General features: G+C 35.9%; 1 protein-coding gene across 2 annotated transcripts in view; it reads left to right on the forward strand.

Annotated features, from left to right (window-relative positions):
• The window catches only part of CDK17 (cyclin dependent kinase 17), a 90,478-nt gene that overhangs the window by 19,274 nt on the left and 53,093 nt on the right, over positions 1 to 18,111 (forward strand). For both annotated transcript variants that reach the window (XM_063396282.1, XM_063396283.1), the window contains exon 2: positions 17,745 to 17,893. In XM_063396282.1, coding sequence (XP_063252352.1) covers positions 17,776 to 17,893 — 118 coding nt within the window. In that variant the 5' untranslated portion in view covers positions 17,745 to 17,775. The remainder of the gene's footprint in view (positions 1 to 17,744; positions 17,894 to 18,111) is intronic.

An 18,111-nucleotide genomic window follows, 5' to 3' on the forward strand; every position in this document is an offset into this window, starting at 1 on the left:
ATGAGGATGGTGAGGTACTGGAACAGGTTGATCAGAGCAGCTGTGAATGCACCATTCCTAGAAGAGTTCAAGGTCGGGCTGGGTGGGGCTTTCAGCAACCTGGTCTAGTGAAAGGTATCCCTTCTTTTGGCAGAGGAGTTAGAACTAGATAATTTGTAAGGTCTCTTCCAAGCCAAACCATTCCAGGATTCATAGAATCATAGAATGGCCTGTTCTGTAATTCTAAATATGCCTTTAATATTTGTTGATGCTATTAAAAATATGAAATAATAATTGATTAGATAATAGGGGGAAAGATAGAAAAATGGACTCTAAAAGTACATTCGTATTTTATGCTTTGATGTCAGGCTAGTAGCTGAATTTGTAATTTGTAGCTAGGTAAACAATCCTGAAAATTGTCAGGAAAACTGAGTATATTTTTGTTGTGTTGACTTATTGATCACTATATACTGTTCTTTGTTTGATTTTGATCCATAGCTATTCTGAACATGTTTCATGTTTCAGTTTCTTGAAAAATTTCATCCTAGCGTTGAATCCCAGTTTGTCTACTGGATGACTTAAATGATCCCTGCAGGGAACTGAGGATTGATACATAAATTTATCCAGAGACAATCCCTTTCTGAAAATTAGTTTATAGATACATTTTTACATTATTTTCTTTCCAAAAGTACCGGTTTTGATGACATACTTTTCAACAGTGGGCGTGCAAGTACAGTGAAGTTACAATTTTTTTCATATTAATATTTTTCTTTTAAAATGTATCCTTTAGTGGCCAAGCGGTGACACTGTCCACTTCCAGGGATCAAGTAGTTGGTTAATGTGCTTATACTGCTATATGTTTTTTCCATCTATTGTTTAGCCATACCTGCTCGTATATATTATGATCAAATACTGCAAGTGTTTCAAGTAACTGTACCTTCAATAAGAAGGCATTTATTTCCAAGTAGTCTTGTTGTTCCTTTGCTGAAGTTAAAATAGTTTTATAAAATGTGAAGCATTGAGAAAATAAACAGAAAAATCATCAGTGATAGCCATACAGCCGTTCACTGTAGTGTACTACTTTTCATAGTCAAGAAGAATCAATCTTGCTTCCAAGAAGTCAATTCCGGTATTAATATGTATGCTTAAGCAGTGTGCTGTTGTACAACTGTAAGTGTATTCATATGTATATCATATTTTATGGAGTCAAACAAATATTCTGTGCAGGTTAGTAGCTTATTGTATCAGAAATTTTAGTTGTAGTTGCTTCAGAACCAGATATAAATATGCATTGTGGCAATGCTGAAATTATGTGAAATATCAAATGTTCCTGTCAAATTGGTTGAGTCATTTATTTCTTTCAACTTCTTTGTTTTTATTTCAAATTTAAGGAACTGTTTTGCAGCATACAAGACAATTAGAAATAACGCACGTCAGTATTTTTACTTTGAATAGTTTCTACTGCAATGAAATTTGAGTTGGCCATCTAAGATAAAGGACTGGACATAGATGGCAGAGTAATGGCTGGGTAGTGATCTGCTTCATAGTTTAAAGGAGTATTTTTTTTTACTGGCAACGAACTCTAGTTTTAAAAACAGACTAGAAGAATTAATTTTTTAGAGCAACCAGTTTAAGAGAAAAAAATACTTGATATTAAAACTGAATAACTTCCAAGTGCTATGCCTTTGCTTTAAAATATATCTGATTTACCAAAACCAGTAAATTTATCTGCAGTTCACATTGAAAATTTTACCTAGACAGTGTAATTAAAAGGTTTGCATAGTCCTGTGTTTCTTACTCTTCTGTAAGAGTTGGCTTTTGGTTTTGTGCTGGCGTCCTCATAAATCACAGCTGCTTTTGCTGTTTCTGAAAAGGAAAGAAGTTGTTGTTGGTTTACCTGCAGGGGATGAGTTACAATTCTTTAAAAAACCTCTTTTGAGTATTTGCTTATTTCTGAATAAAACGAAATTCCTTTTTGAGTTTTGAAGACTTTCAATAAATCTTTTTAGACTTTATTCTTTACTTCAGTTTCTCATGGCCTGACTTTTTGTTTCATCATACTTTTGGGCTTTCCACCATTTTTGAGGATGGAATAAATGAAGAGTGTACCAAACTGGAGCTTGCATAATATATTTGTGTCTCTGAGGAATGAGATGAATTTCTGTGGTATCAGTAGTCATTATTGCTTTGACTAAATGCTCAAATGATTTTTAGTAGTAACATTGCTTGCACAGTAAAGGAAACCAGAGATATTTGAAGTACTGGAGATCTTGTGTGCCATTCCCTTTTAAAGATTAAAACCTGACATAGGCACTTAAGGGTTTATAAATTAGATAAGGCAAATCAATAACATTTTTTTCATTAGATTGAAGATATATTATCACTTTTGTTCTTTCTTGTATTATTTTTATAAGAAGACTTCACAACCACGAACTAGCCCACACTGTGTCCTTTAGTGTCTTGTGTCCTTCTTAGGAGTGATTTCTGAAGGAACAACCTCTTGAGGCTAGACACTTCATAGAGATCTGACTAGTTTTGTAAAGTTAAATAAAAAGCAAAAACCGTGACACCGAGTAAAGAGGAGAATGGTAGCTTGACTGAACAATTATTGTTCCTATGCAAGACGGAGGCTTAGTTTCAAGATGGTATTGGTTCTTAAACTTTGAAGTGATTCTTGAACTTTTTTTTTTTCTTGGAAACACTTGAGAAATGGGAAAGTGAAGATTTGGAAAAGAGAAAATTTCATATTTTACTGTAAAATTTAATTAGCTGATGGAAATTTTTGAAAAAAGTTTTGTTCACAAATGAAATGTAAGGCAAAGCTTTTAGTCTGAGGTGTGTGAGGTTCATCTAATGGTTTTTGGGGAAGTTGATGAGAGTTTAGATGTCTTCAGTAGAAGAGTAATTAAGACAGCAATAGAAATTAAAGAGAGGAAATATTTTACTCAATGGAAAAGATATTTTAAAACAAAATACAAAATAAGAATGTTAACCCATAAGTCCATAAGTGGACTTCTTGTAAATCCTTGTTTCTTTGATGTGTGAAATAAGGCTGCTTAGGGAGCCATAGGGTTTTGTGGTTGCTATTTTACTCTGGAAAGCTGTCAATACAGCTCTCTCTTTGTGGGCTCCTGTGCCTCAGCTCACAGCTGCACTTCCAGCAATAGTGGATTTGTTCATTACTCTCCCTGCAGGATCACCCATCGGTGCAAACTTGATCCAGATCAAGTGTAAGCAAATAATGACACTTCTGTTGACTTGATTAGAACATGCAACAATGCTGCTTTTCTGCTTTGTGGTGGCTGTGGCAGCACAGTTGATTCTCTGTTCAGCGTAGGTTTGAAACAGAGTTACACTTTCAGTGTTTTGAACAAATTCTTACGGAAAAGCTGGAAAACTCCGGTGCTATGCTTCATGTGAATGTGTGGGCTTTTGATCTAGTAGTTAGGCAGCCTAATATCCAGTTTACCATCTTGAAATGTAGATCAAATCTCTGTCACTTTCCTTCTTTATTGGTGAGAGAACTCTTTGCATACAGCTTACTCTAGTCCTTTCTCTCACTGTTTTCAATACCTTGTGAGTCTTCTCTCTACTTCAGTTTCTCCTCAGTTGTCATTTCAGTTTGCATCTCTCTTGTCATTAATTGCCTGTTGTAGTTCCCAGCTCAAACTTCATTCTCCAGCTGCTTTATCATGGAAACATCAATATATATTTAGCTTTACAGCTTATTTTATTGCAGTTTTTTAAATTGTGGATTCCAGAATAACTTTCCTGTCAAGAATAAATTCATATGTACCTGCTTCACAGTTTTTTAGTAAATGTTTAAATATTTGTATGATACTAAAAATGAAAATAGGTGATTCTTTTGTTTTTCTTTTCCCTAAGACTGCATAGTGATTGACATAATTTCTCTTCAGTAGCTTGTATGCTATAATGAAATTGAAGACTGATAAGCTGAAGAGACAATTCAAGTAGCTTTTATATAAATTATAATGCGGATAGCAAAGTACAGGTTGAGATGTTAAAGTGAACATCACAATGAGGTTAGGATTGTGTTTATAATCTATGCAGTTCTTTCATGTTTACATGGTTGCTTGCCACTTTCAAAGATTTTTGTTTGAGATTTTGCTCAGTTTCTTTTATTTGGTTGGTTTCAGTAACAGTATACTAAGATAGTATACTAAGATAATATATACTTTTACTTGCTATTTCTCTGGAAATTGATTTTTTTTTTAATAGCAAGCCCTGTTTAATTTAGCAAATCTGGTCTTGTTTCTTGGGAACCAGCTTGAGCACATTTTGTATTTTTGTACAAAACAAAGGTGATTATGCTTCTACTGCAATTCATCAGACAGAAGGAACTTCATGCCTGCCCCATGCTGCCATCATCAAGTTTCTCCTACTGCTCTTTTCTCAATACAGCTAATGAATTCAGAGGGGAAATACTTCATAACCACATAACAATTTGTGTCTATTTTATCTTTATTCATGATAAATAGCTTCATTTTGGACCCTGCTTCCAATAGCAGAGATAGCTAAGTTGTGAAGATCTGAAGCTCTCTTGATTGTGTAGAATCATAGAATGGTTTAGGTTGGGAGGGACCTTAAGGATCATCTAGTTCCAACCTATCTGCCATGGGCAGATGTACCCATGTACAGATGGAGGAACACCTTGTGCTACACTAGATTGCTCAAGGCCCCATCCAGCCTGGCCTTGAACACTTCCAGAGGTGCTCCACAAGTTCTCTGGACAACCAGTTCCAGTGTCTCACCACCCTTCTAGTAAAGAATTTCTTTGGACTGTTTAATCTAAGTCCAAAGAAATCTACCCTCCTTCAGCTATAAGGCCATTCACCCTTGTCTTATCAATACATGCCACTGTTAAAAGTCCCTCTCTAGGTCTCTTACAGGCTCCTTTTAGGTACTGGAAGGTTCTCAAAGGCCTCTCCAGAGCCTTCTCTTCTCTCAGCCTTTCCTTGTAGGAGAGGTATTCCAGCCCTCTGGTCATTGTGGTGACCCTCCACTGGGCTTGTTTCAATAGGTCCACATCTTCCTTATTGTGGGGGCCTCAGAGCTGGACATAGCACTTCAGGTGAGGTCTCACCAGAGCAGAGCAGAAGGGGAAAATTCCTTGCCTTGCCTTGCTGGCCACACTGCTTTGGATATATCTCATGGTACAGTTGGCTGTCTGGGTTGCAAGTGCACACTGACAAGACTCATTGAGCCTCTCATTCACTGGCACCCCCAAGTTCTTTTTCATCGGTGCTCTCAAAACAACTTTTCAGAATTACTGTAAGGATTTTTGTAAACATTCATTATCTTACTGTGTTGTGACGTTTTTTTTAGTTCTGCGGTGAATTCAGTTTCCTAATGAATTAAAAACCCTAAAATTTGATGTCTTACCATCTGTAGTCCCCATAGCAGCACAGTGAAAAGAATCTGAACTGTAGAGACAATAACAATCATTTTGAAGAACTAGGAACCCCCCAGATTATATCTAAAGCTTATCTAAATACACTGGTAAAAATCCCTTCAAGAAGTATTCCTTAATAACCTGTGTTAGGGACATACTGGGTTCAGAGATGGACCTTGGAGAAACATGGTTCTAAGTTTCAGCAGTGGTGTGGAATAAAAGATACAAATATCCCAGTCAACTTAGAGCACTGAAATTGTCCCAATCGTTTGAAATTACAATAATAATGATAATTTTTAAAAAGAGTTCAAGAGATTAATCCAAACAACTGATATCTGACCATAGTATTTTTAAAGTGAAATTTTGAAATGTAATACTTTTAAAGTAACAAGATCTGGATGTAAAACCTCAAATTTGTGCTCAGTTCAAGTAAATTTGGTGAAAGGGTATGGCTTGTTCCAATTGAGTCATTCTGATGTAAGAAATGGTAATGCCTAGAGGATTACTGTTAGAGATAGTACATATATAACATGAACCATGTTGGGAAGAAAAGATGAGTTCATTTATGCTGTATGAATATACAATATACCTTTAGATGGCAGATTGGTTGGACTGCAATCCAACAGTTTATTTCATATGATTAAAATCAGAAATGGCAGAAAGAGGAGTGCATGTCAACAGTTCGACAGAAGGAAGCATGCACAGTTCAGTAGACAAAAAATTCAGTTTATTTCCTTACTGCATGGTTGCTATGACTTGGCCTTCTTAAAAACTACTATTTCTTTGTAACTGGCAAGATTTGCTTACTGTTACCAAACACAAGTATAAAATTTTCTAACCGTGCATGCATAGCTTGTTTCTCTGTGAAGCAAACCTATAGTTTACTTCAGTAAACAGTAGTAGTGCCTCTGCTAATGGAAGCCTCTGCCATTCTGGTTTACTATTCAGCTGATAAGAAGTTCAATTCTCAAATCTTGTTACAAATGTGTATTAAAAAGATTAAAGTCCAGGGAGATAAAAAAATAAAGGCTCACTTCACAGCAACAGTTTTCCAGATTTTTTTCTTAAATTTTCATCAGAATATAAGAGTGAAATAATTGCATAACTAGAATCTTAGAGTTTTGGGGGTTTTAGTTAAGAAACCACCTGTAAGAGCAAGTGTTGTTAGTTTTTCTTAATAAAAACACTCAGCTTGTTTTATTTACTTTAAAGATAGATATGGTTACCAGGTGTTGTGCTGAAACTGTATTCAAGATGCACAACTTAAATTTTAGTATGGTAGTACCTGATTATTTTATGCTTTACTAATGAGACAGATGGCTGGTCCTTTTGAAGGCCTTTTCTTGCGTTCCCTTTTATTAAAAAGTAATGTAGACTAATTTTAAAGAAAGTAAAGCTATAAATCTGAATTACAAGTACTACAAGTGAAAACTAGAAGCCTCTTGGACTGTTTAACTTAAAGCTTATGGATCCTAGTTACCAAAAGGGAATAAACTGCAGGGGGAGGATTTCTGGTTACTCTTCAGCATGCTTTGGTATGTTGAAAGGCAGCATACCTGAGTGGTAACGCAAACACAAGCTTCCCTTAGAATGCATGTAATATTATTTTAAAGAATATTTTGGCAAAAGGATACTGTTTTCCAAGGCTTTGAACTGTGTAATTCAAGATCAGCCCAAGTACTTGACATAGAAACAGTAGTTGGGTGAAAGAGTATCATGTTCTAAACTTTTAAAGAAACAGGCCTTCTGTTACATCAGTCAAAACATGATCTTTTACTCTGTAAGATGACAGATGACATCAGTTGGACTTTGTATATTGAAGGTAAGTACTGTATATTTGAGGGTTGAATACAGGGGGGAAAAAACCAACAAGAGTGTTCCAAAGGAGGCTAAGGAACAGAGAACCAAGTAGATTTTTTTAAAAAAAATTACTAAGGTGACATCTGTTGCTCTTAAAATTGTCTTATTAGTTTTGAATGTTAGTGCCACTTTAGCGTGGATTGTCTTTGTGTCACTTCATCCCAGCAAATAGATTCCAGATAGAATTATGGGAACAAAGTTGCTAAAGGAATGTGGTAGAGAGAGGGAGGAAGGAATCAGTCATCTCTCTCATTGTAGAGGGATGGTGATGCAAATTGTCCTTGAGCCTGTTGTGATAGGACAATGAGTAATGGTTTTAAACTAAATGAAGTAGATTCAGACTAGATGAAAGGAATAAATTTTTTATGCTGAAAGTGGTTAAACACTGGAGCAGTTTGCCCAGGAGGTGGTAGATGCTCCATCCCTGGAAATGCACAGTCAGTTTTGCTCTGAGCAGCTTGGTCTAGTTCAAGGTGTTTCTGTTTATTGCAGGGATGTTAGACTTGGGTGACCTTTGAGAGTCTCTTCCAACCCAAGCCATTCTGTGATTCTCGCTCAACTGGACTAGTTTGAGAGTTGTCATCTGGTGACGTTATAACAACAGGGTTCTATTTTTCTCCCCTGGCATTTTACAGCAAAACTGCTTCAATATTTCTCCAACCGAAAAACTTACTTTCAGTACTGATCTTTATTAGAGATATGGGTATCTTTATATCATAATACTATGTGATGCTGAAGTAAGACTCTGTAGGGAATTTGAGTCTCTGTAGAGACAAAAATTTAAGTTTACCTTTTCATAAAACATTTTCTGTTGGCGAGACAAATCTTAGAGTTTGGAAGTTTATCCAGATCATTGAAAGTAACAGCAGTATCGGCCTCTGCAATGCAATGGAAAGTAGTTTGCTGTTCAAGGGTTTGGCTCACTGTTTGTCCTTGCTGGGATGAGACTGTGTAAGCATTAGGCTCTAATAGCAGAAGAATGATATTGTTTGTAGTTTGGAAGAAATTGTTTTGAAGATAAATATAAAATTTCACTTCTTTCTTTAGCCTGAGAAACAAAAGAGGGCAAATGTGTCTGCCCAGCACAAATACATATTTGGAAACAGTATTCTGTACTGTATCCTGTTGAATTCTTTACTGTTTCTTTACAGAAATTTTGTAGTAATATGTCTTGCTGTCCTTACTCTCACTTTAAAATGTAGCTTGCAGGAGGATCCTACAGAAATTCTGCTTTTGTTGATGGTATCGGTGTTGCTTGCCTGGCATTAGTCACGGTTACTTTACCTTTTTATAATTCTATTGAAAATAAATTTGAAGACTACATGTCCTTCAGGTTGTGTTTCCTAATTATTTGTGTCTGGTTTGATTTAAATTTGGTGATATCAGTATTATTGATAGTAATACTTGTTCCTTTCCAAGGTTTCCCATCTATTAATGCTTTCTTACTGGCCTGACATTTACTTGAAAATGCACAATTTTCTTTTTTTAGTGGTTGCTGTTTGTCTCCTCTACTGAGTCAAGATGAAGTATTGTCACTGGCTCAGTTCTATATGACCTTTTGTTGTTTCTTAATCTTTCTCTGGCCTGTGTTCAAGGTCCAGAAAACTTGGTTGGATACCTTCAGGTAGAGAGTTGTTTATGCTAAAAGGAGGTAATATGAAGTCTGAGTAAGCGTCCTTTGATGTGCTAGACTGTTTGCTCAGTCTGGAAGAGGAGTGGCCTCTCAAACTGATAAACCGGAGCCACCTAGATGACGTAGTGGTAATTTCATTGTTCTGCATAGTTTCAGAATCTAGGAACCTCTGTCTGGACAGCCTCAGTTACTTGGAGGAGGAGCAATGTGTAATGTTGTGTGTAAAAAGATGCGCAGGGAGGACTGATCTGCTTAGGCAAGGAGAAGGAACATCGAGTGATACCAAAAGATCTTTAGTTATCATATCTGTTAGTCTCCATGTAAAGTTCTTGTTCGTGGGTCAACAGTGACAATTCTGAGAGCTTGATATATGGCAGTTGCCTTATTTTGTATGTTTAAATGAAGTTGTACCTTTTTTTAATTTTCCCTGGCTTCTTGAACCCTGAAAAATACCTGTTGTGAGGCTGTCACCTGTTGAGACTTAATTTGTGAGCAGGATGTTGGTGCAGGGGTAAGACAGAAGAAGAGTCTGCATGTAGTTATTGTGGTGGGAATTGTAGTGGCCAGAACCTGTTGCAGTGGAAGAGGGCACTTGTGCGTTATTTCCTATCCATTTGTTAGCTTCCCCTGTCATCTTCCCCTTAACAGCATTTGCTGTTGTCCTTTATTTTGTTCATAGATGGCTTTTATTTCAGAACCTGGGTTTTGTTTAGCTAATCTAAATACGCTTTTGGCAAAACTGCAGCTTTTCAGACTATTTTTCTGCTACACAGCAGTAGTATCATAGTGCTCCCTGTAAGGACAGTCTTACCTTGGATTTGGTGTACACTAACGATAAGTATTCTGCTTCTGTGGAGGTACTAAATTGGCTTAAGCAGCCTCATGCTTTACTCTCTGCCTTGTGTGCCAACACAGCTATTTGCAAAGCTGCTTGGCAAAACATATGTTAAAATTACTCTTTCTTTCCCAGGTTGTCAGCTAAATAATCATTTGCATTAGGAATAGTGTCTTACATGTTTAGTATCCTTAGCAATGAATACTGAAATGATCCATGTGTGCATATTCAGTTGACCTTTAAATGGCAGCACGAACACTTCAAACAAATATAGCCAACATTTGTCTGAATGCTATAACAGAACAAATTGGTGCTATGCTGGGACAATCGTGACTGCTATGTAAAAATTAATACGGCAGGAAAATACTGTAATGGACTTGCTGTTCAGAGATTTTCTCTTGCTGAGGAATCTCTGAAGTTGTTCTGATGATGAGATTGGAGAAGGAAAGAAAAGGCAGTAATTCATAAGTTTTAAAAAAATACCAAATCAGAGAAGGTTAAAAGTTTAGGTAAAAGATGTTCATGAATTCAGACAAATCTTTGAACCATAGTTCAAAGATTATTTATTGCAAGAATGAGTTTATTTACTGCTCCTTTGGAATTACCTTTGAAATACTTCAGTGGAGCTATTAAACTTAGTCAGTCTGACTATAAGAAACTGTTTTAGGCTGTTGTTTCTGTCAGTAATTGCTTTCTCAGTTGTGACCAAGGTATTCTATTTCTATTATTTCAGGAATAGTAGTTATACCATTGATAGTATTATTATCATCAGAAATCTCTAGGAAAACACAGAATATAGAAGAGACTGATAAATCTTAGGCATTAAATGTTTCAAAAGTGTCAGTTTTATCATACCATTTTTTTTCTTAATATCTTGTTTTGTGTCTCTATGTTATGCCATTAGTGTATCAGATCTTCTGTGTGGCCCGTTATTTGTTAGAAAAATACACATATATGTCATCAGTACTGTAAAATGTGTTCTATACCATGATGTTTATTGGTCTCTTCACTAAGTGGAACCTCATCCTGTATTGTTATATCCTTCTTCCTTAGGGAAAAAAAATCAAAACCAAACTATCAATTACCATGAAAGTGTTTATTTTTTCTGGCTTTTCTTTTTTTTTTTTATTCTCTTCTTCATGTACATAGAAGTGTAAGAGAAAGGCATTCAAAGCTGTATGTTTTTAAAATGTTCATGACTCTTTGATATTATTCTTAGGCACAGAGCTGTACATACAGTAATTACGGAAGTGTTTGATTTTACATTTGCCTGATTTGCTTTACTGTCAGGACTTTCTGGGTGTCTTGATGGGGCTTTTTTGTGTTCACACTATACAGAACATGTATAGAGATTCAACAAGTAATAAACCAAAAATCTGACATTCAGAGGAAAAACTGTGAGCTAGAAAACTAATTTTTTTATAACAGTCTTTATTTTGTGGGCACTCTTAACAATTGCAAATTTTTATTCCTGGGGTGAGTTTTCACTTGGTGGTTAATTTCCAGGCAGACCATCATAAGGTTTCCCCAACATCTTCGCCAGTGCAGTTAATTTCTGTTCTAAGAGAAAAGGCCAAACTGTTTTTTTTTTATCTTGCTTAGAAACTTGTAGTCTTGTTCTTTGTTCATCCAAACAGGTGTGTCTTTCGTTTTTCATCTCACTTTATATTGCTCTGATGTCTTTGTCTCTTAGCGCTTGATTCAAGAACACTGAAATAAGTTGAAAGCTTTTTGTTGCCTTAGGTCTCAGGTTGTAAATAGATCTTTTTTGTTAGCACAATAAGAAGCAAATGTTGAAGGCTCTAGTGTGGGTGTTCAGATGCTTAGAGGACAGGTGGTTCTGGGCTGAGAGCTGGAGCTGGAGTCTGGGGGAAGGTTCTTTGGTATGAGGTTGTTTGATTTGGTGACTGAACTGTAATGGAAAAAAAAACCAGAGAAGCCTCAAAAACTGTGCCTTTTATTGACAGAATTGCTCAGGCTCACAGAAGATTGCAGATGCTTTTCAGTCTTAGTACCAACATTGTCTTCTTGAACGTAGAAGGAATTTTCTGCTCAGTGTTCTTCCAAAGACTTGTTTGTTTGCAAGACTGAGGAAGATTATCTCAGAAGTGATAGTACAACATTGTAAATCATTTGCTAAAATAATCTGATTATTAGGGAGCAGCAAGCTTTGTGTATACAACTCTTTCTTTAAAATATTTTTTTTCCTCGATGCTCTATTAAGGCTTCATGATTATTAATCAAAGCTCAAAAAATTATAGACATTACTTTTGGTTTCCAGTGCTCATTACGTCTTTCAAGATCTGAAGTTCTGTAACTGTCTGGTAGTATTTATGCTACATCCATGTAACCTTTTAGGTTTTGCCTTCCCCTTCAGTAGAAAAGAGGCTTTTAGTTTGTGGGTCTGACTGCAAGTGTAGAAGCTTTGCCAGTCAGCTCATTTGTTTTCTTGGCTTAAATGTCAGCCAATTTAACCAGACTCATACTGTGTTTTTTCACTTAGCAGTTGAGGGAACAGAGCCTTTGATAATTAACATGGAGTTATTAATCAGTATGACATGTCTAATCCAGGGAGATCTATCACATCGTACATCTCTGTTGATTTTACTGTTTGATATTGCTTGAATCTACATGGGAGCAAATACATGTCTACTTTTTAAAGAATGTAAACTAGCTGGGTTACCTAAGTAAAGCTTTTTGAGTCCAGAGAAAAAAGGATAGGACATGAAAAAAGGACTGCAAAATTTGATATTTTGGGCAAATTTGGTGTTTTTCAGTATATTAAATTCTGTACCAGGAGCATAGTTAAATATGCCTGTAGTAATGTTCAATATATATTTTTTATTTAAAAGATTAATTTTAAAAAAACCCACCACAAACCTATTGTACTAATTTATGTCCTTCATTATTCTTTAAAGGCAAAGGGAATGGGGGGGCGGGAGGGGGTGAAGTTAAGGAAAAGTATTCATAGTCAAAATTAAATTAGGACAGGGTAATTTCCAGATTTTTCCTCTCTTTGGAGCTCCTCTTCTAGTTGATGATCTAGATCAGGAGCTGAATATAGATGCTCTCATTCACTTGGGGAGGAGCCTATTTGCCTGTATTAACTAGTAAAACTATCCTCAGATAAGAAGTTAACCTTTGTAAATACCTTTGCACCTCCATTTTTGAGTAGTTGTTTGGCTGTGATTCTCTAAGTACATTAAAAAGGGCTTCAGTGGGAAAATTTAGTTCCATACTGAATATTTTCCATCAAGGAAAAAGCTATGAGGGTCCTTTTGCTCTTTTTGCACTGGGGAGGTCAGACTAAGATGAGGGATTTGACTTCACAGTTTTCTTTTATCAGTGACAAAGGCCTTGTTTGTCAGGTGTTGCTTATATCTGTACAATGTCAGTTCTTTGACCCAATGCAGCATAAAGCTAGTAATTTTTAAAGCAGCTGTGCTCCTGACAAGAGAATCTAGCTGACCGATCGCATGTTACTCCCAAAGGCCAAGTGTGGAAAAATGCAATAGAAATTTTTTTTCACTGATGTGAACAAATATGAGGGGAGACAAATACAGAGAACAGATGCAAAGACTAAAATAGTGCATTTCTAATCCATTCTTGTAGAGTAGAATTGTGATTGTGAGGAGGTACATCTGTACTATATGTGAATTTTATGAGTGCTCAAAATGTTTGTTATCTTGGATAAATTATCCATATATTTCTCATTAGTGTAATTAATAGTTTGTGCTGTATTTGATGTGCAAAAACTGATGTCAGTGGTTGCATTTATTTTTTACATTCAGATAGATTGAGAACAGTTTAACATAGTGGAAATCCAGTTTTCTTTTTAGAATAAGGGGACAATATCCTTGACAAGTGTTTACTATTTCTGTTTGTAATTAATACCATTTGCAGCGCTCTTGAGTTTTTCAGGCCTCTCTTTCTGACAGAAGGAGTTCATATAGAGCACTGTTACCCATTTTCTTTGATGTCTTGTGTCTGGGCTTTAGTTTGCTACCCCACCTTAGGGGCCATACTGCATCCATGCTGTTGCTCATGCTGTTAGGTAGGGTTTCTGATCTTCTCCTTTCCTCCCACTTCAGCTGTTGTCTTACAGGTGAGTTTTCCTGGACAAGAACTGCCTTTAGAGGTTTGGAAAGTACCTACTGCCTTGTAAAGCAGCCTCTAAAAACTGTCTGGTTGCACTTCAGTGTCTAAGTGGAAAAGTAATCTTAAAATGCTTAATCTCTATGTAGATGGACCTCAGTGCAATATAACTTAAGGAAACAGAAGAGTCAGCAGTTAAACTGATCGAAAGCAAATAGAAGTTGAAGGACAGGTTCCCTTTGACTTCAACAGGCTTTGAATCAGCCAAATCTTAGTGAGCTTTTGGTATTTGTGACCCTTGTGAAATAAACCGACTAAAATAGAAGCCATTAAATAGCTTTATTGGTTTTGAAAATTTTAACTGAATTTGTTTAAATTTGCAAGGATGAAGCACACATAGTAATTGTGTATGAAGATCTTAAGGCCTTGCTTTTTTAGCTTCCAAGAAACCAAGAGTCTGGGAAGTTGAGGGAAGTGGAAGGGCTTTTGAGAATGTTAGCCATTAGCAGTGTAAGACTCTGAATTTTGGTGAATACATGAGTGCAGACTCTAGCTGAGTTACTGCTTCGGAATCAAAGTGCTTTCATTTCTGTCTGCTGTACAGCCTGGGTGTTGTGAACATATGTATGTGCTAAATGAGAAGTGCTGTCTTCCAGACATTGTGGGAAGGATTGATGTGATTCAGAGAAAGTGAACCAAAACATACCTACTTAAATCTAATCTTACCTGGATCATTTAAAAAATGGAGTTTGTTTTCAGAACCGTATTATGAAGATCACTTTTAAAAGATGTTGGGTTTAAGAAAGGGTTTTAAGACTAGTGAAGTGTACTGAGTTATTGACAATGAATGTTGGAAAATAAAAAAGTAAATTTTAGCATTGTTTTCAAGGATTAACTTATATTACTTTTAAGGTCAGAAAGACCAGTTTTTCAGGGTTACACTGCAGATTGTTTGAAAGAAGCAGCAGTTCCTCTAATACAGTGTTGCTTCCTTTATTTCATATCAATATAAGGATTGAACAAATATGTCTCTGCCAGCTTTTGTGGGTTGTATCAAATAGTGTCATAGCAGATTGCTTGTCCTCATTCTGTCTGCCAAAGACTAGAATTTGCATTAGTTGCATTCAAGTGTATGCATCTATCTACTGTGGCATCTGAAATACTTAATTTAGGTATGACTTACTCAGAGAAATTTACAGAACAGAATAGTCAAGCCTGTGGGCTCTGTTCTAAAACTAAATATAGAAATAACTGTATTCTTCTTACAGTCATTAAGAATTTGGGGAAACATTGCTTCTACATGTATGTTACTAATCAAGTAACTCCAGTTTGGATTTAAAGTAGATTTACTGTTAAAGAGAGATAAGAAGTATACATCTGCTATTAACTGGTTAAAATGAGTATCAGACAATTTGGACTTTCCTGTGAAAGTGCCGTCATTTTAGAGAACTATTGTTAATTTTGGATTGTACAGATCGTATTTTCAAAGCTCTGCTCACTGATGTTTTGTGTTAAACTTCCAAGATTGAGCAGGTTCTGCAACTTTGGCCATGAGAAAAAAGAAGTTAAAAAGAGGACATTTTTAAGTGCTAGATACTAGTCAATTTTTGTTTTGTTTTGTTTTGTTTTTGTTTTGTTTTTTTAAACCTCCTTTGCAATTTTGAACTAGCAAGAATACTGGTGCCTTAAGGGAGAAAAATTTGGTTTCATATCAATGAGCATCTTTTCCTTTAAAAAGCTGACATACATTTCAGTAGAAAAGAACATCTGTCACATGTGTATTCCACTCCTTGTTCCTATTTACTGTTAAATTATGTGAAAATCAAGCCATGAATTAATTCCAAACATTAGCAAAAATGGTACTTCATTATTCCATGAAACCTTCCCACAACAAGAGAAATGTTGTAATTGTGGTTGACAAAATACTTTGGGGTACTTTTTATTAGCTTGAGATTTAGAATGTTTCCTGGATTTTCTAATTCATGTATCTCTTAATTTATATGTAATATTCTTCAGCAGTAGACCCTCTTTTTGATTAAAAAAATTTGTAGGCTTAAGTACTTGAAGGATCAAAAGCCAGGGACAGCATGTTTCCATTTAAAGGCACCTGTCTTTTCAGTTAACTGCACAAGTGGAAAATTGGAAAGAAATTCTTGTGCTGTCAGGTAGCTTTAGGGTATTACATAGCTAAAAACTGCATATATCCTTTTTTGAGAATAATACATGTAGGAAGATGTATTATTCTCAAAAAATATCATGGGAGAATTGAGTAAAATTTCACATAAATGATGTGTCCTTCCAAATTTTTGACAAAATTGGCCTTTTTAGAGAAACATGGGCAGGGTTTTTTGGAAAAGGTTTGAATGCAGAAATAAGACAGTTTCAAGTAAGATCTTTATAGCCTGGTACTGAACAGGAAGAGTAAATGTTCTCTTTGGAATGCTCTCTAAATGCAGTTCTTAACAATAAAAATATCCTTCTTTTGAGTGAGAGAGAATAAAATTATTCATGCTAAGGTGTGGCTTTATTGCACACACAGCAATGCATTAAATGAGCAGTTTAGAAACTGCTGGCTTAGCTGTATCTACAGCAGTATATTTTATTTCCTGTGTATCTGTACCTAGTGCCTGACTGATTCTGCTTTATAGTAGCTATGATTTGCTTTGCCAGTGATTTTGCTGTTTGTCTCAGACTTTGGAGCTCATATCCCAAAGGTCTTCATTTGTCCACCCCTAATGTATTACTTGCTGTCCTAAACAATCTAGTCGTGTGAAAGTTTAGCCTATATATGCATTCTCCTACCACCAGCAGACACTTTCAAATTTGTTCTACCAATTTGTTCTTGTGTTTATTATGAAGCGGCTTAAAAGAAGAGTAAGTTCCACAGTGGAAATATGTATACTTAAAGGGATGCTGTCAGTATAGAAGTAATCATATTCATGATTTGTTACTAAATGTGGATCTTTGGCATACTGCTTCTTGCCCTTCTCTGTTGAAATTATAACATTGAGGAAAATTAGATTTTGTATGTGAATTAGGAATTTTGGAAGGCAAAGAAGTTGACAGGAGGAAATACATATATGAGCATTTCAGACTTCAGAATGCTGTGTTTGTGTTGAACGCTGCATGTGTGATCGTTGGAGGCTATGAGGAGATGAAAAAGTTGTTGAGAAGTAACATCAAGGGTGAACTGTCCATGTGGAGTAAGGAAAGACAGAACTGTGCTTCTTGGTGTGCAAGGGCGCATGTATGGCACACTACAAAGTTCACTTACCATCTCAGACTTGTGTCAGCGTATTTATTGACCTGGACCTTTGTTATTATGGTTTGTTTGCTTACAACTTTCCAGGAAGAAAGTGCCTTCTGCTTTGTTCCGAGTTCCATCCTGCTGCTTGACTCCTAAGAGAAACATTCATTCTAGCCATTGTTACCAGACCCTGGCTGTCCTATTTCCCTAGGTGGGATGGTGTTTGAGAACTGCTTTTGTGTTTAAGACTTTAAGTACTGTCCCCTTCTTCCGTTTATGAAAAGGGTGAAATATAGAGGAGTTTGGTAAGTTTTCATCCTAAAAAAATTGTGCTGAAAAAGAGAAAAGGTTACAGTCTCGTTCTGCTTAGTGAGATTAGTGAAAGAGACTGTGGAGGAGACCACAGAGCACACACTCAGCAAGTTTTCAAAACAAAAAAACACACCCACAGGAGGTTTGTTCCCAAATAGAAATAAAAATTGCAAAAGCGTACGTACATCATCCTCTCAAAACATTCTTCTTCATTCCAGTAGAGTAATCTTGCTTTAAGGATGTTGTTTTAAGTAAAATTTGCATATTGCCCAAATTTTCTGTAAGCCTTTCTGCATTTTTATGTCAGTCAATTAAACTTCATTTTCTGATTAATTTTTTTCCACTTTTTGTTGTTTATTTTTGTTTTCAGGCTTCCTTAAGCCAGACTCAGTATCGATAGAATGAAAAAATTTAAGAGAAGACTTTCCTTAACCTTGCGAGGAAGCCAGACCATTGATGAATCGCTGTCTGAGCTAGCAGAACAAATGACAATTGAAGAAAACAGCAGCAAAGATAACGGTAAGCATATCTTTCACTTTGTAGAAAATGTAAGAATTTTGTCAGGCCCTATTCAAGTGAGCATTGCTGGGGTTTATTTCAGTTTTCACAGTTGCAGGGACTTTCTCACTAACCTTTTTTTTTTTTTTAATTTATCCTGTATTCCTCTACCCCAGTTCTTTCAACAGGTCAATATGTTATTACATACTGTTTTGGCTTGCTTTGGTATTGAACTGTTA

This window comes from Prinia subflava, chromosome 4, assembly GCF_021018805.1.
Source record: "Prinia subflava isolate CZ2003 ecotype Zambia chromosome 4, Cam_Psub_1.2, whole genome shotgun sequence".
Classification (NCBI taxonomy): domain Eukaryota; kingdom Metazoa; phylum Chordata; class Aves; order Passeriformes; family Cisticolidae; genus Prinia; species Prinia subflava.